The sequence below is a fragment of the Macaca fascicularis genome, chromosome 15 (assembly GCF_037993035.2).
Source record: "Macaca fascicularis isolate 582-1 chromosome 15, T2T-MFA8v1.1".
Taxonomy (NCBI): domain Eukaryota; kingdom Metazoa; phylum Chordata; class Mammalia; order Primates; family Cercopithecidae; genus Macaca; species Macaca fascicularis.
The window spans coordinates 60,748,150-60,771,982 of NC_088389.1; the positions used below are offsets into that span (position 1 = coordinate 60,748,150).

A 23,833-nucleotide genomic window follows, 5' to 3' on the forward strand; every position below is an offset into this window, starting at 1 on the left:
GCAGGAGCGTCCTTGGGTGTGGGACAAGGGAACTGTCTACCTGCCAGCTGGAGGCCACACCTGGGCTGCCTGATGTCACAGCCATCCTCTGCAAAGTTCATGACCCCAGAGATGAGGGTCCCAGGGTGAAAGGGCGGATGAGAGGGGGCCACTGTTTGGGGGGATCTCTAATACAGGGGGACAGGGAGCTCCTTTGTGGAACTTGACTTTCTTCGAAGGCTTTTCGTTTTCTGAACTTGGAATTTTGCTTGTTTGCTTGCAATGAAGCTCTACTAAGTTTAACTGCTTTTGTTTTCATCACTGGAGTTACAATAAAGGAAAAGAGAAATGGGGGAAAGTACTGAAAAAAAGTACAAAAAAAAAAGCTCAGACCTCGAACGGGGTCTGCTGCCCTACCACCAGGGAATGCTTGTTAGCTTGGAAAATGTGAGATGTTGATGAAAATGTTTCTCAACAAATTCAGGTGAAATGGGCTGAGACAAACTGACCTTGACCTTTGCTATCCCCCCTCACCCCTCCTCTGCTTGGACCTGCCGTTCCCCTTTCTGATTTTTCCCCTCAGCTGAGTCACATTTGCTGCCCCTCCCAACCCAAAACAGGTTAAATGTAGTCAAAAGGAAAGGTGTTGTTACTCACTCAGCAGCAGGAGGAGGCTTGTCCCCAAGCACCTGGTACTTTCTCTCCATTTTGTTGAGCTTGGGGTGCCGTGTGAAGCTGTGGGACAAAGGTGGGTGGGTGGTCTGGAGGCCGTGGACAGACGCAAGGCAGGTCTGAGCCTGCAGGATCCCTGCCTGGGTTTCTGGAGGCATGGGGCCTGCCCGTGGGCAACCGGACTCCCATTTCTAGGTCCCAGCCCTTTGAGACGTATCCCTTCTTAACAGCTGTGAGTCTACCTTACCGTGGGTTGAAACCTTAACCACCTTAACTGCTGAAAGCCAACCACAGCTGCTGTGAGAGGGCGAGGGGCGGAGGTGCTCAGGCCCAGAAATTTGCATTCTTGCTTCCCCGTGATGAGGACCCAAAGGAAAAAAACATTGAGTCACAGGTAGGGTTGCTAGATTTAGCCATAACAATACAGTACGCCCATTTAAATTTGAATTTCATATAAACAGAGTAATTTTCAGTATTAGTGTATCACGTGCAGCATTTGGGACATACTTATGCTAAAAAAATTAGGTGGTGTTGATCTGAAATTCCAGTGTAGATGGGCACCCTCTCTTTTATCTGGCAGCCCTAGTGACATGGACTTCGTTTTGTAACCTCTGAGAGACTGAACATGGAAACAGGTCATGGCCGGATCATATAAAAAACAGAGCTCTGTCCCGTGATGTGCAGCAACCTAACCAGGAGGCCGCCCCGCCTTAGCTACAAGAAACCCCCCAGGAAGTCAGCCTGCTCTAAGTCAGATTTGCAGGAAGTGAGATTGTCAACCCTGGGGATGGTCCAGGAAGCTACAATATCACCTATAATAGTAGGCCCCAAACGGCCAGGACTTAATAAATGACAGCTTCCCTAATGTTTGTCCTCATTTCCAACTTTGGGTCAACCAGAGAAAGCCAAACATGTTCCCTAACCAATCACATGGGATGCCCTGCTTTCGGTGGGCAGCCTCCAGCTTCCCCATGCTAGCATCCCCTAACCAGCGCACAGCTAGAGAGGAGGGTAATGCTTCCCACTCCTCTGCCTGCCCTGGGAGCTCTACTGAAACGCCCTGGATGGTGGCTGACTCTCTGCTGCGGTCAGGTCTGAGCCAATAGCCTTTGCTCTTCTCATATGGCTGGTCTTTGTTTCTTTCCTCATTGCACACAGCACGCATGCTCAAAAAGACCTTCTGGAGGGAAAGGCAAAGCAGGGATTCCCCTTGCCTTCTCAAAACCAGGAACGAACCCATGTCAACCAGGTTGACACAAAGAGCTAGCAAGTCTACTCAGCCACGGGGCTTCTGATATGCACCTTCCATAAAATCTGCATGTGGGGTAAACTTTGAGTCTAACGACCCCACTGAGACTTGGTGGGCAGGGTGCCAAGGACCAGAACCCTTTCTGCTCTGTGATGTCCCTCCAGGAAAGCCATCTGCCCTGTCTTTCTAACCATGACCATGTGTGGAAGGTGGCAGGGCTGAGATCCATCAGCACCATGGACAACCAGCAAACCAAGGATGGCGCCTGACTAAAGCCGGCATCAGAGCTCACCCCTCGCTGCACCCTGTGGAGTCCCAGAGCTGTGAGCACTGTGGTGCCTTCTCAGGTAAAGCCTGGGAAAGCCATAGGTCGTCTCCTGCCTTTGTGTGGGGGGATGAACTGGGAAGGGGCGATTCTGGCTGCCCTGTGTCCTACCTGCTTGCAGAGGTGCCACTGGCGCTGGGCACAGCCTTCTTCCCAGAGTTTTCTGGCCGGCACCGATGTCGCTTGAAGCCTTTGGGTGACGAGGGCCCAGGACAGGAGCAGAGGACAGGAGGTGAGAATGGGCCACACAGTACCACCAGCCCCCGCCTCACTGCTGCCCTGAGACCCACAGGCCTGTGTGTCTCTACCTGTCTGGGACCGATCTTTGTCACAATGGTGGGTTGGCCATTTTGTGTTGGGAAGTCTGAAACCAAAGGAAAGGGTGTGAGCTCTTCTATGGTGACCATGGGGACAGCTCAGGCCGGGCTCTGAGCAGCATTCCAGTTAGTCCTCAGCACCACGTCAGTCAGTCCTGTCACGAGCCCCATTTCAGATGAGGAACTGGGGCTCTGGGTGGGTAAGCCCTTTGCCTGAGGTCACAGGCTCTCAGGGGTGGACTCACGTGGGAACCCCAGTGTGTGGGGCCCCAAAGCTGGTCCCTGAAGGTCCAGGGCCAGGGCAGGGGTGGCAGGGCCTCAGGTGCACCCTGGGGCCACTCACTGTAGGATCTTCCTGATCACATCCACAGCTGGGTCTTCAATCAGGGGCTTCCCCATGCGGCTCAGCTGGGCGAAGGACTCAGGGGTGACCACATCCGGCTTGGCCTCCTCCTCAAGGGCTTCTGAAGATGTCAGGATGTCACTCTCTTGCTCCAGGTCCTTCAGGATGGTATTCTGCAGGCCAGAGAGAAGGGTCTGAGTGTGTAAGGACTGGCCCAGGTGCCAGCGAGGCAGCAGGTCGAATTCATGTTCCCTCCCACCCTGCCTCAGTGGAGTGGCTGCAGGCAAACTGACTGACCTCATTGAGCCACTGTTTTCTCCTCTGTAAAGTGATCTCCCTTACAAAGCCATTAATTCATTCATCCGTTTATTCATGCCTTTAGAAATGTTTCCCGGGTGCCTGCTCTTCACAAGCCTCTGCCCGTATTCTAGGAACACAGGGGCCAGGAGGCCATATATGACCCCTCCCGTCTCAGAGTTTGTGGTTTAGTCAGAAAAGACAGACATTTAACTTGCACTCATACCAATAAATGCTTCTCCAAAACTGGGACCAGTGCTGTGAAAGAAAAGTTCCAGTATCTTCTGTGAGATTGAAGTTAGACCTGCAGATGTGCCTGGTCAATGTTTTTGACCAAATGGATGAGGGAATGAATGCCAGGCTGAGTGAGTGGCCAACTCCCCTTGAGCAGGCTCCTAGAGAAAGTGTGGAATTGGTGCCCGCGGTGAGCACCTAGGCTGTTCTCTCTTTCATTCTGAGTCTCATCTTAGCAATGGCCTGTCAGTCCCTTGAGTGAAGGTCCTGGGAGACCTTCACTCAAGGTCTCCTAGTCACTCAATACCTTCATGCTAGACCCTTGGAGCCCCATTGCACCAGAGGTAGATGGATGCCTGGTGCTGGCTGCATGGTGGGAAGGGCCTCCCCATGGAAGGAAGGCTGGTTAAGGATTGGCAGTGAGAACAGGGCCTAGCATTGCTCTACTCTGCAGACATTGGTTCTCGGGCCCTTCCCTGGAAGTTGGCTGAGCATCTCAGCCCATTGTGAGGTGTGGGCAGGAGTGGGGGTGATGCAGGCTCTGCCCATAGAGGCTTGCAGTCTCAGGACAGACAGCCTCCGAAATGGAGACTCCACCGTGTGGTCTGCAGGCTGTTGGGGAAGTGGGAGGTACTATGGGCTAGGAGACCCCGACCCAGACCAGGGGGTGAGAGGAGGCTTGGTGGGGAGTGACATCTTAGGCAGAGTGAGAGGGATGAAGAGGCATGGAGGACAAGCCACAGAGGCTGCTGTGTGTCCAGTGAAAGGGTTTGGACTTTGCCTCAAGGGTAGGGGAGTGACATGGTCAGACCAGCCTCTTCCGGCCATATTCGGGGAACAGACCATGGGAGATGTGAGAGGATGTGGGCATCAGGCAGGCAAGAGGCAGGGGTCTGGATGAGGTGTTGGGGATGCCATGGGGAGAAGCCAGGGCTGCCCCTGGGTGCAGGAGGGAAGGAAGAGGCTGAGAGGTGGGACTGGCTTGAGATTCCGTGGATAGGGTGAGTGAGGGTCCTGATGGAGCAGGGGAGGTAGTGCCAGGAGCTGAGGGGTCTCCTCCGAGACCAATGCAAGGAAGTGGCCCATTGGGGACTCGAATCCAGCTCTGACTTCACAGCTTGTGATCTTTCCATGGCATCTCAGGAAGCCTGATGTCCTGCGGAGGCCTGGGATTCCCCTGTTCCCTTCAGCTCTGCTGAGCCCTGCAGGTCTCCTGGGAGCCCAGACAACAGCTCACCCACCCTTTCCTGCCACCCCATCCCATTCCTTACTGTAAAGACCAGTTCAGTCATGGACACCTTGTCCAGGCTGCAGTTAAGGTACTGAATCCTCTGGCTCAGTTTTTCTTTCCAAGTTTGGACGAAGCCGAGGAGTTCTTCTGTGGTCGCTGTCTAGTGAGAACAGGGAGGAAGAAAGCCCCAAGGAAGCAGACCGCAGGAGGGTGGGCAGACTCTGTGGGAAGTGCGGGAACAGGGGCTGGGCTGGTGAGGATGCCTCTTGGCTTGATGGAGGCTCCTCACATGCAGGGAGGGCCCTTGGGGATTGGGGAAGGCTGGGCTGGCTCTGCTAGGCGGCCTTCACTTCACAGTGAAGGACAGCGCGGCCTTCACTTCACAGTGAAGGACAGCACACCCTTCACTGATGGGGACATCAGGAGTTCTCTTCCTGGATCTATAGGTTCAACTCTGGGCAAACAACTTAAACTTGCTCAGCTTGGTCTCCCCATCTATAAGATGGGGACACAAAATATTCCCTAGGATCTCCTCTGGCTCTCACATTCTATGTTTAGAAGGAAACATTTGACCCAGGTGGCAAGGGCATGCAGGAGTGTGTAGGAGAGTGATCTGGCCATCTCCATGGCAATGTCTAACACTCCCTTGGAGCAGCACCCCACAGGTGTGCAGGAATGCGACTGCGAGGATCTTCCCTCTTGCCACACATTCAAGGCACACTCTTGTCCCCTAATCACCCCTCTGCAGACTGTCCAGCCAGCCTCCTCCGTCAACACAGGAATGCCCGCACACCCATGCCCACATGCTCCTCACCTGGCTGGGAGGCTGGGCAAGCCCCTGGCACCCACCTAACACCCTAACAGGAGAGGACAGAGCAGGGGGTGGGAGGTGAGGATGTGAGAGACTGGATCTTTCTGTTCTGGAGAGGTGGAGCTGCCTTAGAGAGCCTGTTGAAGAGTTACAGCTGATTAACCTCATCTTCCCCCTGCTTCCCATTAGAGGGCTCATAAGGGACATCAGGCAAGTCACAGGCAAAATATAGGAGCCACCTTTGCTCTGCACATCTGCACTGCAGGGCAAGTAATCTCAGTGGATGTGTGGAAACAAGTGCATGCATATACATAACAGGGTTTAGAGTGCCTCTGTGCAAAATGAGAATAGCGAGAGGGACATTTATTCTGCAAACTATGCTTTGTGGGTGTTTACGTTTCTTTAAAGAGTCATGCAATATACTATATAAGAAAAAGCAATAAAGACAGAAAAATGTCCTCTCAGTGCTAATAATACAACTGCAACTCTGAGTCACTGAAATGGTAGAGAAGACAGAGAATGGTGAAGAGAAAGCTTCCCACTGCAGAGCCTTCAGGCTGGGGTGTCTGGTTCTGGGAGCACCTGGTTGGGCTGTTAAGGAAAGGTTCCCTGGTGTGGCCTGGGCGACAGGCCAGGAAGGATCGAGTTGAGCAACTTTAAGTCATTTGCCCGGAGTTGAACCCGTAGATCCAGGAAGAGAACTCCCGATGTCCCCTGTCATTGAAGGGTGCACTGTCCTTCACTGTGCAGACTCGGGGACACAGTAGGGCACTCATGGCAGAAAAACAGGCACGTAGACATCCAGAGACCTGCTCTGAGGATCAGGGCCAGGCAGATGCTTGGAACCACACTCCTCGCAAACTCTGCTTCAATTCATACTTTAAACAGAGAAAACCAGTTTCTGTGCTATGATCAAAAGAAGCAAGTGAGGCCGGGTGCGGTGGCTCACACCTGAAATCCCAGCACTTTGGGAGGCTGATGTGGGCGGATCAATTGTGGTCAGGAGTTTTGAGACCAGCCTGGCCAATATGGTGAAACCCTGTCTCTACTAAAAATACAAAAATTAGCCGGGCGTGGTGGCGGTGCCTGTAGTCCCAGCTACTTGGGATACTGAGGAGAATCACTTGAACCCGGGAGACAGAGGTTGCAGTGAGCTGAGACTGCGCCACTGCACTACAGCCTGGGTGACAGAGTGAGACTTCATCTCAAAAAAAAAAAAAAAAAAAGAAAAGAAAAGTGGAAAGTCAAACAAAAAGTGGTTGTTCAGGGGGCAGGGCCCTGCTTCTGTTATACTTCTGGGACTGAGTTCTCCTTATAGCAAGGGACACCTGGTGACATCCCAAGGGAGTGAGGTCAGAAGAAGGCAGACTCAGGCCTCCCCCAACTCTAGACACTGCTCCATGCTTGCCTGGGAGGGCCTGGGGGTGGAGAACAGTGGCTGCTTTCTCTTCTGTTCCTTTCTTCATTCCATGAAACAGGGGTTAAGTAGGAAGGCTCAGAGATGTCCCCCCATCCCACCTTGTGCTGGAGAAATGCTACACACACATATAAGTTTATTTCACATTTATGATTCTAGCATGATATATCTTTATTATTCACACGCAGAATCTATTGAACACTTACGGTTTTCTCTCCCCTGGACTCTTGACAAGTTTTTATCTTGTTCTGAAGCTGTTGCAGAGAGAAATTTAATCCATTTGTTTGTGAATTGGATTTTGCCACCTAGAAAACCAGAGGTTCCGAGATTTTGTTTCTAGAATACATATTGTGATCTGGGAAATGTTCTGTGAAACATACCATCTGAGAAACTGATTAAGCACGGAAAAAAATGAAATCAGGGGAAAATATGCAGCTTTACCAGACACTAGATTGATACAAATTACAAAGATTTTTTTTCCTCTCTCAAGTAAGCTTCAAGCAAAATTGGCACCCCAGAGTGTGGTGAGGGAGTTGGGAGGGCAGGCTCTGCTCCAGCAGTGCAGGGCCAAGACTGTAGAGACTCCCTGGAAAGCTTCGAGAGCCACAGAAAGGTCATGCTCTGACCCAGGACTGTGGCTTCCAGGAGGCGCCCTAAGGATGCAGTCAGATTGTCCTGGCAAGTACACAGGCTCTGCTCCAGCAGTGCAGGGCCAAGGCTGGAAAAACTCCCTGGAAAGCTTACAGAGCCATAGAAAGGTCATGCTCTGACCAGGACTGTGGCTTCCAGGAGGCGTCCTAAGGATGTGGTCAGACCGTCCTGGCTAGTGCACTTCTCACAGCATCACCTTTCATAACAAGAAGCGAAATTCACCAAATGTTCCTCCAGAAAGGAATGCTTAAGTAAAATGTCAACACATCCATGACAGAGACGCCATCAAAATAGTGTCTTTGCGGAATATTTAAAGATTATACAGCTTATAAAACTGGTATAGATAGCAAGCAGCCAATTATGGCATATCCCCATCTTTTCATGTATAGAAAAAAAGCTTAAAAAATAAATTGAAATCTTAAACAGGGGTTATGCTGTGTGGCAGAATTATGGTTTACTCTCTGTTTTGTATTTGTTCTATATTCCCAGTATTGTCCATGATGGAAATGTATTTTGTTTATCACAGGTGTTAGATATTTTGAAATGCAACCCCTGTACACCATGAACAGTCCCCAAATATCAACTCAGAAAAAAGAATCAGTGCCAGCACCAGCTGGAGGCCCATTAGGAATATGCTCCTCAAACAAGAGTGTGGTGACATGCCCTGGAGCCGTGGGCTCTGCTGCCTGCAGCTGCCTCCTGCTCCTTCTGGAATGACTGGAAGCCGGTCCTGAGAGGTTCATCTGGGACCTCCACCAGAGCCTGCCTTTATTAAGGATTCACTGTGCTCCAGGGACTATGTCATGAGTTTAGCACATATCAGCTCCTTTATTGGTGCCATAATATTAGGAATTGCTTTTATGATTCCCATTTCACAGATGGATGAATTAAATGCTTCTTGGGGTGAAAGGGGCAGGAAGCTGGGTCTGGAGTCCCTATCTCAGAGCCTGGGATGCCAGCAAACCCTTCTTTTATCGAACTGTACTTGCCACTCCCAAAAGACAAGGCTGTCCTCCTCACCTCCGCTTGTCCTAGCCCTAGTGGGTCCTCAAACATTGTTCCCTGAGTGGGCATTGACCTATGCCGATAACCCAGGCCCTTCATTTCCAGTGTACCCCAAGTCCCTCCCATCCCACTTCCACTCAGCTCTGGAATCAAAATGTGTCCCTGCGGACATTGTGCCCAGGCCATGAGTCTCTCTCCCTCAGCCTCGCACTTCTGCCTCACTCCTACCCACCTCCAGCCTTTCTGTGGTCAGCAGCCAGGACCCCCACCCTCCAAGTTTAGCCCCGAGCATGCAGCCCCACCTGAACCCTTCCCAGGCCCCCACTGCCTCCCCACTGGTGCTCTCCAACCACAGAGCTCCCTACTCTCTCCCTCGCACTCTTGCAGTCCTGGGCTCCAGCCCCCTGGACTTTCTCCAGCATCTCTCCAGAACGCTTCACTCCTCACCGCCTACCTGGCTGGTTCCTACTTCTCCCTCAAGCCTCTGGAAGCCCCACTTTCTTAGCCCAGGTTAAGTTCTCTGGCCCCTCAATCCCCACGCAGCCACCTTCTCCTTCTGTTGCACGCGTGGCCTGTTTGTGGTTAAGGCCGTAAGCTCTGGTGTCGGTCAAACCTGGGTTCACATTTTGACTTTACCCTTTAAGAGCTCTGTATTCCTACCTAAGTCACTAAAATGCTGCCTCAGTTTATCTCTAAAATGGGGATAAAAACAGTACTTGCCTCCTATAGTTCTTGTGAGGACTAACACAGCTAATCAAAGCAAGTTGCTCAGCAGGATGAATGGTGCTCAATAACTAGTAAACGTTAGTGGTTATTAAGATTTCATTTTTGGCCAGGCACAGTGGCTCATGTTTGTAATCCCAACACTTCGGGAGGTTGAGGCAGGAGGATCGCTTGAGCCCAGGAATTCGAGACCAGCCTGGGCAACACAGGAAGACTCCATCTCTACAAAAAATAGAAAAAATTAGCTGGGCATGGTGGCATGTGCCTGTAGTCCCAGCTACTTGTGGGACTGAGGTTGGAGGATTGCTTGAGCCCAGGAAGTTGAGGCTACAGTGAGCTGTGTTCACGCGACTGCACTCCAGTCTGGGTGACAAAGCAAGACCCTGTCTCAAAAAAAAAAAAAAGATTGTTTCTGTCTTCCTAGCTGGAGAGCAAGTCCCACGCACAGGACAGAGACCACACTGGCCTTCCAGCACTGGGGACAGTGCCTGGTGTGCAGGTGTGTGTGATAAAGATCCTTGATGAAGAATGAACCTATCCTACCTGGCACTTGATGTGCACTTGCAGATTCGTCAGCAACCGCTGGATTTTCTCTATGAAAATAAGGTCCACAGACAGGTTATGGAATTTGCTTTCAAACTTGTTGATGACATCATTGGCCTGCACAGAGAGATAAAGGGTAAAGGACAGGGGCTTAATCTGGACCTTTTGGACTCTGAAAGAGGAGGGGGACAGGCCCAGTGAATGGTTGGATGGAGGGCTTAGCCCTCCCTTCAGAGGGAGTTGAGCAAGGGATACTGTGGAACCGGTTGGCCTGGGGCCTGGCTGGGGGCCCCACCTGGTCCAGGTACTCGTTCTCCATCTTCTCCATGTTGAGCATGATGACACTGTCAACCAACTCTATCCGGGCAGCTTCCTTCTCCAGTCGGTGACACAGTGAATTGATTTCTTTAGGAGAAAAGTTGCCTCCCTCTGAAAACAATCTGAAAATAATCAGAGAGAAATAAAAGCCACGGATCAGACCTGAGAGTTCTCATCTATCCCAAATACTGTGGCTGACACACACTTTTAATCTAGGCTTCCGGTTAGAGTTCCAGATGTGGCAAAACGAATGCAGATAGCTTAAGGACAGGAGTAGGATTCATAAATGGTGCAGAATTTCCATTTTTGTCAGTTCATCAGGTTGGAGACCCTAACAGACCCAACTGAAACAAAATTCAAAATAAAAATAGCTTTCTTGGAACTGTGTAAAGGTAAGAATTCCACATAAACTTGCCAGGCGTGGTGGCTCATGTCTGTATTGCCAGAATTTTGGGACACTGAGGCAGGAAAATCACTTGAGGCCAGGAGTTCAAGATTAGCCTGGGCAACATAGCATGACCCTGTCTCTACAAAAAGTAAAAAAATTAGCCGGGTGTGGTGGCATGTACCTGTGATTCCAGCTACTTGGGAGGCTGAGGTGGAAGGATTTCTTGAGCCTAGGAGGGAGAAGTTGCGGTGAGCCGAGATTGCACCACTGCACTCCAGCCTGGCTGACAGAGTAAGATTCTACCTCAAAAAAATAAAATAAAATAAAAAATTCCAGATGAAGTGACACTAGAAGGGAGCTTGGGATGTGGGCAGCACCAGAAGCCAAGACTTTGCACCAGAGCCTTGGAGTTTCAGTCTTGATGACTGCACAGGTGAAGGGATAGCCTAGAGCTGGATCCAGAGGACAACCCTTGCATTATAAGACTGAGGAAGGAACAAATCCACCAGATACCAGGACTCTCACCTGTCTAGATCCAAGGGCAAAGAGGACAGAAAAGATCTCTCTCCCCTGAAAATTAATCACACAAACTAGACTTCACATACATTTACAAAATGAATTCATGTTCTCTGGAGTGACCCAAAAAACCTCAAGCAGAGAATTCTAATTGGTCCTGGGTAGGTAATGCTCCCTGGCTACCCAGCAGAAACAAATAAGGATTCTCTCTGAAGGAATGCAATGCCCAGTCCAGGCCTCAAAGAATGCCACAGATAAAGTCCCAAGGAAAATGAGTGACTCGTAGCTTAAAAAATTGATAAGGAATCAAGATACAAGATACCATGCATGAAAAACAGTGAAACAATAGAGAACAGAAACTGACCTCCCCCAAACCCTCAGATATTAGAAATATCAGATATAGACTATAAAATAACGAGGCTTAAGATGTTTAAAGGAATAAAAAGTAAGCTTCAAAATATGAACAAGGAGCAGGCAGTTTTGAAAAAGTATCAAATATAATTATAAATGGGCAGAGAGTGGTGGCTTACACCTGTAATCTCAGCACTTTGGGAGGCAGAGGCGGGTGCATCACTTGAGGTCAGGCATTCAAGACCAGCCTGGCCACTATGGTGAAACCCTGTCTCTACTAAAAATACAAAAATTAGCTGGGCATCGTGGCACATGCCTGTAGTCCCAGCTACTCGGGATGCTGAGGCAGGACAATCACTTGAACCCAGGAGGTGGAGGTTGCAGTGAGTGGGGACTGTGCCACTGCACTCCAGTCTGGGTGAGAGAGTAAGACTCTGTCTCAAAAAACAAACAAACAAACAAAAAAACATATATATATATATACACACACACACACACACACACACACATATATATACACATATATGTATGTATCTACAAATGGAAGCTATAATAATTAAAATTGAAAACTCAATGAACAGATTTGCAGGAGGTTCAACACAGTCACAGAGTGAATCAGTGACTAGGAAAAATAATACAAAGAAATTAGCTAGAATGAAGCTAAAATATGCAAGACGGATGCAGAGATAGGCAAGGTAGAGATGATTAACATGTCAAATTATAGTTCTAGTTTTTGCTACTTTCCAAATTTTCTTTAAAAATTCTATTTTTATAATCAGAAAAATCTTAATATTTAAAACAAATGCAAGCTTTGTAGATACTGACATGGAAGGTGCCCACTGGTGGGGCTCAGAAAATGATACCAAAAATGTGCTACTTTGAACTTAAAACTGAGAGTACTTGGGGAGCAGTAAACGCAGGGAAGAGCTTTCTCTAAAGTTCACCTATCTACCTAAAGGCTGGATCCTCCAGAAGATACTCAACTGTTGTGAATCCCTTCCCCAGATAACTCATCAACCAGGAGAAACTGATGCATAGTTGTAGGAAGGAAGACTGGAGTTGACACCACACCCAGAGCCCATACAGAATTGGTCCCAGGCTATTGTCTGTTCTTTGGGTCCATTAATCTCCCCTAAACATCATTTACCCTTCCACTAAAATTTCCTACATCTCCCATTTCTCACTCTCCTTTGAAGAGGATATTTAAGATTCAACCACTTGGCCTTGGTTTGAGTTTCAAACTTTGTGTGACACTTGCACGTTAATAAATTGGTGTGTCTTTTTCCCATTAATCTGTTTATCGTCTTTATTGTTTTATTGTTTGTTTGTTTGTTGTTGATGTTGTTGTTGTTTTGAGATGAAGTCTCGCTCTGTCTCCCAGGCTGGAGTGCAGTGGTGCGATCTCAGCTCACAGTAACCTCCGCCTCCCAGGTTCAAGCAATTCTCCTACCTCAGCCTCCCAAGTAGCTGGGATTATAGGCGCCTGCCACCACGCCCAGCTAATTGTTGTATTTTCAGTAGAGACGGGGTTTCTCCATGTTGGCAAGACTGGTCTCGAACTCCTGACCTCAGGTGATCCACCCGCCTCAGAATCCCAAAATGCTGGGATTACAGGCGTGAACCACTGTGCCTGGCCTTGTTTTATTGGCTCAAATTGTTGAAACTTCAGGGGTGGAAAGAAAGTTCCTTTACTCCCTACATCACCATGATTTGGTGATGGTGGTAGTGGGGGGCTGTGGGTCAGCGTGTGTACTAGTATTCCATTTCTGTACAAAACTAATAATGTTTTGCTCATGTATACATAAGTACAGGCACATAGAAAATATATTTTTGGAGGGCTTCCACTTTGTACTTTATATACAATCTGTGTTTGATTATGCTGTAATGATTAAAAGATTTGTGATTTTTAAAATAGCATAAGCCTTAAAAAATAAATATAGCCTTTCAAAAATGTCAAAGACTAAATCTAGGATTACTTTCATCCAGGATTCAGATTGCAGGGGTAAAAATAAGAGGAAAGAATGGCCAATAAACACATGGAAAGGTTAACATCATTAATTGTCAGGGAAATGCAAATCAAAACCACAACATAGAAACACCTCACACCCATTAACAGGTCTATTATAAAAAACAAAAAACAGCAGAAAGTAACAAGCGTTGGTGATAATGTAGAGAAATTGGAACCCTTGTGCATTGCTGGTGAGAATGAATATGGCGCAGCTGCTGTGGAAATAGTATGAGGGTTCCTCTCAAAGTTAAACATAGAATTACTGTTTAATCCAGCAATTCCACTTCTAGGAAATAACCAAAATAATTAAAACCAGGACCTTCAACAGGTATTTGTACACCAATGTTCCCACCACCATTATTCACAATAGCCAAAAGATGGAACCAACCCAAATGCCCATCAAAGATGAATGGGTAAACAAAATGTGATCTATACACACAATGGAACATTAGTCAGCCTTAAAAAGGAATGATTTTGTGACACATGATACATGATACATGGATGAACCATGATACATGGATGACACATGATTTTGTGATACATGACACATGATACATGGATGAACCTTGAAGACAATATGCTAAATGAAATGAGCCAGACAAGAAAAGGACAAATATATGATTCCACTTATATGAAGTACCTAGAGTTTTCAAATTCATAGAAACAGAAAGTAGGGTGGTGGTTGCCAGGGGCTGTGGGGAGGGAGGAATGGGGAGTTCTTGTTTAATGGTACAGAGTTTCAGTTTGGGAAGATGAAAAAGTTCTGGTGACCAATGGTGGTGATGGTAGCACAACGACCAGGATATCCTTAATGCCACTGATCTGTGCACCTAAAAATGGTTAAGAGTTAAGTTTGATGTTATGTATATTTTGTCAAAACTAAAAATTAAGGGGGAAACAAGACCACATTCCAATAGAGAAACTCAGGTGGCCTGAACAGGCCCTGGACACTGGCTCCCACCTGCAGTGTTTGATGAACTCAATATTTGAGTAGCGGAGTTTGCCCAGACTCTCCTCCAAGTACTGCCGGAAGCTGCGCAGGGACACCTGGGTGACGTCAACATAGCTAAGCAGCTCCTGGTGCAGTGTGTTGCTGAGAATGACCAGCCTGTGGGAGACAGAGGAGGAACAGGACAGTGATGGGGGACAACCCTGGGGGACAAGGGAGGGGCAGGTGGTGATGGTGATCAGCCTAGGGGATGTGGGAGGGGCAGGTGGTGATGATGACCAGCTTGGGGACACAGGAGGGACAGGTGGTGATGGTGAGCATCCTGAAGACATGGGAGGGGAAGGTGGTGATAGGTGACCTTCCTGGGGACACAGCGCTGATGGGTGACCAGTTTGGGGGGCATGAGAGGGAAGGGTGGTGGCCTGGGCCTGAAAGGAGGACATCCTGGGAGTCTATTTGGGCTCCACAAGCTGTGCCCAGCTGCCCAGCTTCTCTGGGTAGCAAAGGGGGCAGTAGAAGGAAGTTCAAAATTCCAGTGTCTGTAGGACACACTCTGGGTGTGCTGGATCAGAGGGCATCCTTCTCTCTCTGACCCTTGCAATCAAATTGGTGAAAGAATCCCAGAAGATGCTACTGGATCTTTGTCTCTGTTCCAGTGGGCTGTGTCTGGCCCCCAGCAAGGTGGCTCCTGCACCCATGATCCCCTAAAAGAGTGCCCTGAGAGTGTCCTCTTTACAACCAAGTCCACCAGAACCAGCTGTCCCTCATGTGCCTGATGGCTGCGTAGACACTTGCCAGTCTCCTCCCTGGGACCTACCTGAGGCCTCCATCTCATATCCCAAATGGCCTCTCTGGAGCCCCTTGCTCTGCCCTGAGCACACTCCTACACTGAGCTGAGCCAGTGCTCTTTCAGTGATTGTGGAACGCAACCCTCTCCCATCTTTCTCCATTCAGGGCTCTTCTGAGTTCATATTCAATGCTGCCTCCTGCAGGAAGCCCTCCCTGATTTTTCCTGAGGGAAAGTGGTCTTCCCCACCACTGATATTTCATAGTACTTGGTTTGCACCCTTGCATGCTGCCTGTGTGTATTCTTTGCTCTCTGGCTGCTCACTCCCTGCCCTCCCACACAATATTCCACACAGAGTTTGACTTGACTCTCTTGAAGAGTTTAACTCGAAAGAAGGCTCTGGAGGTGCCTTCTGCCCTTGTGTCTACAGGGAGTGGGGCTCCTTTGAAAGGACCAGCCAAACTGAGATTCCAGAGCCACATGACTGGGGTGGAGACTCCCAGGAGCCCTTACTTTTGGCTTCTGGTGGCATTCAAGAAGATGTGCTCCATGTCATAGATCTTGAGGCGGAAGTTTTTGCTCCTCACATTTTGCTCTTCTTGGAACTGGCAGAACATCAGCCGCTCCTTCTTCAGCGTCTCGGTCACCCCAGCACAGTGGCTGTCCAACCGCTCTTGATGAAGTAAGAGCTCCGCTGAAAAAGCATTAAGAGAGCTGGGGTCCCTGGGACCCGACTTACCTCAGCATGTTGCTTTCCTGGAACAAGGCCCGTCTGCTGCCTCTCCCAGGCCAGCTGCAGAACAGGAATGATTCAGGTCAAGGCCCCTTGTCCTGCCCCTGTTGCCTTCATCAGGGCTTGGGCTGGAGACGAGGCCTGGCCATGAGCAGGGAGCTCCTGTTGGTGGAGACACCCTGCCCGGAGCAGAGGGAACACAGCCAGGAAGATGGAGAGTCTGGGGAGCAGCTGAGTAGCAGGCAGGATGGGCAGGGGGTGCTGGGGAGGGCTGAGATCTAGGTGAGAGGGTCTGGGGGAGGGTAACAACAAGTACAGCACTGAGCAGTCTGGGTTTGCTCCTTAACATCAGCAGATCCTTATGTCCAGTGAGCCTGAATTCCAACTGTCTTCCAAGGTGGAGTGGCAAGAACAAGGACTGGGCTTCCAGGGATCCATCATAGGCCTTTAGGTGAGCAGAGAGTCCCTAGAGCCCCCAACCCTGACCACCTCCCATCTGACCCCACTATCATCTGAAGTGGTGGAAGTGCTGTGGTGCCAGCTCTGCCAAAATGACTGGTGAGATGCTAGGACTTCGCTTCTCTCGCCTTGTTTTCCACACTGTGTATTGGCTCAGGTGGCCTGGGAACGAAAGGGAGCCAGCCTTCAGGGAGCTTCTACTCAGTGCATGTAGAATCCTTTTTATTCCTCAGTGCATTTAGCACACACATTTTCCAGATGAGAACAATGAGGTTCCAAATGCCACACAAGTTGCCTGAGCCCGCAAGCACTGGGATTCAAGGCCAGTTGTCAGCTTGCACAACTCCTTCCCCGCTCCAGGAATAGGAGTTTGTGTGGGTTAGTGACGGGGCTCTCTGATAGCTCTAAAGGGCTTTGAAGGAGCTGGGGTATCATTTGGGTGAAAAACCAACAGTCATTGAAGAATCCTACTGAAAACATCCCCCCCGCTCCCCGCCACATTAACAGAGCCCACCACGTAGGTGTGAAATGCATGTATTTTTAAGTATGATAAATGATAAAGTAGAAATAATGGCTATCACTTTTGGAGGCTGTATCTTGTACCAGGTGCTCATGATTCCTTACTATACCATTTAAAAAGGGTTTATTACCACCTCCTTAACGCCTCCATCAACCCCTTCTGCAGGTGAGAGAGGGATCAGAGAGGTCAGGTAACCTGTACAGGGTCGCACAGTCACAGGAGTTGAAACTGAGAGCTCTAATTCCTGAGCTATGGGCTTGCCTCTAGAATACCCACTATGCAGGTGTGTATCTGACAGGTGTATGAGGAGATCTGGCATTCAAGAGCTAAAACAGTACAACACTCTTTGTTTTCAACTCTAACAGCCTCTTGGAAAAAAATGGAAATGAGAAAAAAATCTCGCAGGAGGATTCTGAGTACCACCTTTTTCTGCAAGCCTCGGAGATGTGAACCCTCGTGCGCATCTTCCATGGTGTGATGAGAACATGCTAAACGTTGCATGGTACAAACTGGGACAGCTAATGGACATGGAGCCACAGTGGAGCAGACATTGAAGGAGGGGCTGGGGGCAGGGCAGACATTCCCAGGCAGTATCTGTACCTGCCCTGACGTTGTGGATGTCTTTTTCAATCTGCTGGGCTCTTGGCTGGTGCAGGTGCAGATGCAGCTCCAGTTCTGAATCCAGCTCATTGACTTTGGTGGCCACGGTGACCCGGGTGTTGAGGGAACACTGGTCAAACCACTTCTCGAGGTGCTCGAAGAAGCCAGCTCGAAGTCTGAGGGAGAGACCAGCCAGGGTCAGCCCTGCCAGCAATCATGTCCTATGAGAGGTCTTTCCATATGGAGCCCAAAGGGCTTCCCCGCTTCACTCCTTTCCCTCATTTCATTTCCCAGCTACATTGCATTTCATTGTGCGAATGGACCATTACTCGTTTAACCATACCACTGCTGGAGGACATTACGTATGTCAGATGTAGAAGTGTTTCTTTGGATAAATGACCTTGAACTGTAGTTGCTGAATCAAAGGTTAAAACACATTTGTGGTTTTGGCAGATATGGCCAAACTGTTTCCACTAGAAGTCAACTTGTATTCTCATCAGCGATGTTCCTATTTCTCCACAGTCTCAGAGTGTATTGTCAGATGTCTAAGTTTGACAATTTTGTCATATTATGATTGAGACTGAGCATATTTTCATGTGTTTAAGATTATTTAGGCTAGGCACTGTGGCTCATGCTTATGATCCCAGCACTTTGGGAGACTGAAGCAGGAGGATTGCTTGAACCTAGGAGTTAGAGACCAGTCTGGGCAACATGGTGAGACCCCATCTCTACAAAATATTTACAAAATTAGCTGGTCATGGTGACATGCGCCTATGGTCCCATCTACTCAGGAGGTTAAGGCTGCAGTGAGTCATGCCACTGAACTCCAGCCTAGGTGACAGAGTGAGACCCTGCCTCAAAAAAACCCAAGAGTATTTAGTTTCTCTTTCTGTGTACTGTCCATGAATGTCTTTTGCCCAATTCTCTGTTGTGAATAGCGGTTCTTTTTTACAAATCAATTTCTAGGGGCTCCTCATATACTGGGGACATGAGGGTCATTGACTTTGATGTGAGTTGCAAATGTTGCTTCTCAGCTTATCATTTCTTCCTTTTTAAAATTTATGATGCTTTTTTGGCCATGTATTGTTAAGATGTCAGTTTCCAAAAACTGACCTATAGATTCAATGCAATAACAAGAAACAACATTGCAGCAGACGTCTTATGGAAACTTGAGCTAATTTAAAAAATTATGTAGAAATACAAAGGGCCAAGAATAATGGAGGGAGAAGACTAAAGTTGGAGGACTTACACTATCAGATTTAATTAAGACTTAGTGTAAAGCTGTAGTAATCAAGCAGCGTGAAGTCATTGGATAGGCACACAGAGAACTAGAAAAGACACGTGGCAGAGCAGTGGGGGAGAGGAGAGTCTCTTCATTAAATGACCCAGGATCAACTGGTTATCTATATGGGAAAGAAATGAATCTTGACCCCTATTTCACACCATAAACAAAAATCAGTTCAAGGTGGATTTTAGATGTTAATATGGAAGTTGAAAACAATCACATTTTAAATATGTAACATTGGAGAACATCTCCATGTCCTTGGGGGTAAGACACAAAGTAAATTAACCTTAATTAAAAAATTGATGAATTTGACCTTATTAGAAATAAGAACTTCTGTTCATCAAAAGATATAACTTGAAAGAGAGTAAAAAAGGCAAGTGCAGAGAGGGGATGAATATTTGCCATTTATTTATCTGACAAAGCCTTATATAGAATATATAATTTAATTTTTTTTTGAGATGGAGTCTCACTCTGTCTCCCAGTCTGGAGTGTAGCAGCACTCTCTCGGTTCACTGTAACCTCCGCCTCCCAGCTTCAGGCGATTCTCCTGCCTCAGTCTCCTGAGTAGCTGGAATTACAGGTGTACACCACCACGCCTGGCTATAGAATACATAATTAATTCCCATAAATTAATAAGAAAAAAGACAGAAAATCGACCAGAAAAATAATAGGCAAAAGATTTTGCTAGGCATTTCACAAAAAGATAACCAAATGGCCCAACGAGTATTTTAAAAAGAATACAATATCATACTCATCAGGAGAATACATATTAAAACCACAATGAAACGCCACTATAACCATACCAGAATGGCTAAGATAAAAACCACTAACAATGCCACTGAGGTTGTGGAGCAGTTGAAGTTCTCATATGCTGTTGTAAGCTGTAAAACTATTAAAAACCACTTTTGAAAACTCCTTGGTAATATCTTTTGGCCGTATCTCCTACAGATGGATATGGACACACACTCTGTGAGTCAGCAGTTCCACTCTTAGTTCTATATGTAACAGAAACATATACATATATTCACCAGAAGACTTGTACAACAGTGTTCGGAGCAACATTATTGGTATATTGGAAAGACTAAATGTGTATCGGTAAAATGGATTAATAAAATGGATTATATTTTTTTATAATGGGACACTATACAGAAATAAAAACTGAACTCTAGCCACATTCAATTATATATGTCTCATAAACATAATAAAAGAGTGAGTTCTGTATGACTTAATTTAGATAAAGTTAAAAAATAAGCAAAATGAACTCAGAAGTTATAATATTTGTTATCTTTGGGGAAGACAGAGTGGTGGCTTGGGATGGGTATACAAAGTGGGTTCCTGAAGGGTTGGTAATTGTTCTATTTCTTGTGGGCTTTGGGTGTCAACTGTGTCATATTTGGGCAATTCATTGAGCTATACACTTATGACTTTCATACTTTCATGAAGGCATGTTATCCTTCAGTATGCAAACCCAATCAGTCGGACAGATAATTCTTTTCTGGTTAGTCATAAGGCCAGATAGCATAGTGGTTGGTGCAAGATTCTGGAGTTACAGGGTCTGTCTGGATTCATATCTTGGATCAAACTGCTTTCTGTCATGGAGATCTAGGCCAAATGACTAACTCTCGGAGCCTCAGTTTCTTCAGCTGTAAAATGGAGTTAATTATGGTACCTCTCTCACATTTATTAAGGGGATTAAATACACTCGGTAAATAATAGCTCCTGTGATAGTCCTTGCTGACCTTTGTCCTATCTGCTATGGAGAGGGCAGATGATGGCCTCTGGTAGATTGAGAGGGATGATGTTTGAGTCAAGAGACATTTCCAAGGTGAGATGCCGCTGAGGTGTAGGAGAAAAAGCCCAAAGGCCTGATTGTACTCCTTTCATTCCTTATCTCCAGCCTCCTGCCCATGTTACATATGGGAGGTGAACGAACCATGAGATCTCTAGCTGATGAGTCCTCCTACGACATTGTAGAGGCAGGAGGACAATGAGAATGCCATCCAAAAGGCAAACACAAATGTCCACATTTGATCCAAACTCAAACACAAAGGCCCAGAAACTTGGGAGTTAGGGGAAGTAAATTCCCCTGGGTGGGAATTTACTTGGGGTTATGGGTCATTTCTCTATTCTTCATTTTTCTTATATTTTCTGCAACGAAACTCTTTGGTAATATCTTTTGGCCATGTCTTCTAGCAATGGACATGGATATACTCTATGAGTGAACAGTTCCATTCTTATATTTTGCACATATTGAGTACAAAATGCCATACATGAGATATTTATATTTATGGTGTATATCTGTAGAATTAAAATAGAAAAAGAAAAGAAACCTTACGATTACAGATGTACCAGGAAATAGAACCCAAAAGTATCTGGCAGGGAAAACACTGTATCTTATGTTCAAGGCCCAAGCCAGCAGACAGCCTCCTGAGGTGGGTGCAGGGGGTCACTCTCACAGAAGATATCTGTGACTGCAAACAATTCCTGGATTTTGCCATTTTTTAATTGTGTTTCTCACCCCTACCTTCCTTCAGTTACCTATATTTTTTCCTTATCCAACTGATACCAGTCCAATCCTTTTCTTTTCTTTTCTTTTCTTTTTTTTTTTTTTTAACATTTCACCTTGTTAACAAAACTCAGAACAACAGGATGAGAATAAAGTATTTTTTTACTCACTGTTTCTTAATTTCTAAAATTAGTCTTGATGGAATTGTCACTTGTTCTATGAACTTGGCACTGGAAGTGTCGCTGATGAACATGGCTGAGAAGGTGGAATGGGACTTCCTGCAATGCTCTTCTTCTTCCAGGGGTACGAAGACAAAATATGTGTTTCCACTGGAGATTGTGAAGGACTCCATGTCCTCATAGTATATCTCCTCCAGATCCTCTTCCTTGTCTTCTTCCTAAGCAGGTAACAAGACTAAAGTTGACTTGATATCATCAAACGGACTTGGGAATGCCAACCATAGGTTCCTTGATATCAGAGGTTGTAAACCAAATTTTGGGCCAAGATTATGGCTGAATCTTGCCTAGGTTCCACACCCCTGCAACACACAGCGCTTTTAAAATTGGGAAGTTCTACATAAAAATCTAGGTTTTAAAATATCAGAAAATATGTCAATTCTGAACCTGCATTCCCACATGGCATCTTTAGTTGGAGTTGAGTAATATCTGATGCACAGTCTTCATCATTTGTCATTATTTTACACTTGGTCTCCAGCCCTCTTTTCTATTACATGCCTGTAGGAATGTGAGTTTGGGATTCCTGCTCAAAAAGAAGTCTACGATACCAATTTTTCCACAACAATATAGGACATGATTCTTCTGCAATTCTATGATTATGAAATTCAAGTTATTGTTCTGTGATTTTGAATGTGTTTTGAGGACAAGATTTACTTTATGAGAGTTACTTCCCTGCACTCAAAGGAGAGCTCTGTCTGCCAGCTTGGATATGGAGCTTTTGAGAATAGGAAGAGAGAAGAAATAAACAGACCAAGGTGAAGCAAGAGAGTCTAAGTTGATCTATTCAATAAGGAGGAATTGAGAAGGAGAGAGAATCAGCAAGGGATAAGGAAAGCCAAACAGTTGAAGAGTAACTTTAGAGTAGGTTGCAGGGAAATGAGGAGAGGAAAGTGAATTTTAGAAAGCATTGCTATGGCTGGATGCAGTGGCTTACACTGGTACTTCCAGCACTTTGGGAGGCTGAGGCGGCAGATCATTTGAGGTGATGAGTTTGAGACCAGCCTGGGCAACATGGTGAAACCCTGTCTCTACTAAAAATACAAAAATTAGAGGTTGATTCCAAGATGGCCGAATAGGAAGAGCTCCGGTCTGCAGCTCCCAGCATGATCGATGCAGAAGATGGGTGATTTCTGCATTTCCAACTGAGATACCTGGTTCATCTCAGTGGGAGTGGTCAGAAAGTGGGTGCAGCCCACAGAGGGCGAGCCAAAGCAGGGCGGGGCATCACCTCACCTGGGAAGCACAAGGGGTCAGGGGATTTCCCTTTCTTAGCCAAGGGAAGCAGTGACAGACTGTACCAGGAAAATCAGGACACTGCCACTTAAACACTGAGCTTTTCAAACGGTCTTAGCAAATGGCACACCAGGAGAATATATCCCATGCCTGGCTCAGCAGGTCCCACACCCATGGAGCCTTGCTCACTGCTAGTCCAAAATCAAACTGTGAGGTGGAAAGCCTGACTGGGTGGGGGGACGTCTGCCATTGCTAACAATTGACTAGGTAAACAAAGCAGCCAGGAAGCTCAAACTGGGTGGAGCCCACCTCAGTTCAATGAGGCCTGCCTGCCTCTGTAGACTCCACCTCTGGGGGCAGGGCATAGCTGAACAAAAGGCAGCAAAAACTTCTGCAGACTTAAACGTCCCTGTCTGACAGCTCTGAAGAGACAAGTGGTTCTCCCAGCAAAGTGTTTGAGCTCTGAGAATGGACAGACCACCTCCTCAAGTGGGTCCCTGACCCCCATGTAGCCTAACTTGGAGACACCTCTCAGTAGGGGCTGACTGACACCTCATATAGCCAGGTACCCCTCTGAGATGAAGCTTCCAAAGCAAGGATCAGGCAGCAATATTTGCTGTTCTGTAATATTTGCTGTTCTGCAGCCTTCACTGGTGAAACCCAGGCAAACAGGGTCTGGAGTGGATCTCCAGCAAACTCCAACAGACCTGTAGCTGAGAGACCTGACTGTTAGAAGGAAAACTAACAAACAGAAAGGAATAGCATCAATATCAACAAAAAGGACATCCACACCAAAACCCCATCTGTAGGTCAGCATCATCAAAGACCAAAGGTAGATAAAAACCACAAAGATGGGGAGAAACCAGAGCAGAAAAGCTAAAAATTCTAAAAACCAGAGCACCTCTTCTTCTCCAAAGGATCACAGCTCCTTGCCAGCAACAGAACAAAGCAGGATGGAGAATGACTTTGATGAGTTGACAGAAGTAGGCTTCAGAAAGTCGGTAATAACAAACTTCTCTGAGCTAAAGGAGGATGTTCAAACCCATCGCAAGGAAGCTAAAAACCATGAAAAAAGATTAAATGAATGGCTAACTAGAATAAACAGTGTAAGGAAGACCTTAAATGACCTGATGGAGCTGAAAACCAT

At 47.0% G+C, this 23,833-nt stretch overlaps 1 protein-coding gene across 1 annotated transcript in view; it reads right to left on the reverse strand.

Annotated features, from left to right (window-relative positions):
- CCDC180 (coiled-coil domain containing 180) overlaps positions 1–23,833 on the reverse strand; it is a 68,282-nt gene that overhangs the window by 11,857 nt on the left and 32,592 nt on the right. Inside the window, 12 exon segments of the mRNA XM_065530309.2 lie at positions 637–714; positions 2,337–2,464; positions 2,466–2,589; positions 2,886–3,058; positions 4,688–4,807; positions 7,082–7,180; positions 9,798–9,914; positions 10,093–10,237; positions 14,340–14,486; positions 15,628–15,808; positions 17,427–17,602; positions 21,388–21,614. Coding sequence (XP_065386381.1) covers positions 637–714; positions 2,337–2,464; positions 2,466–2,589; positions 2,886–3,058; positions 4,688–4,807; positions 7,082–7,180; positions 9,798–9,914; positions 10,093–10,237; positions 14,340–14,486; positions 15,628–15,808; positions 17,427–17,602; positions 21,388–21,614 — 1,715 coding nt within the window.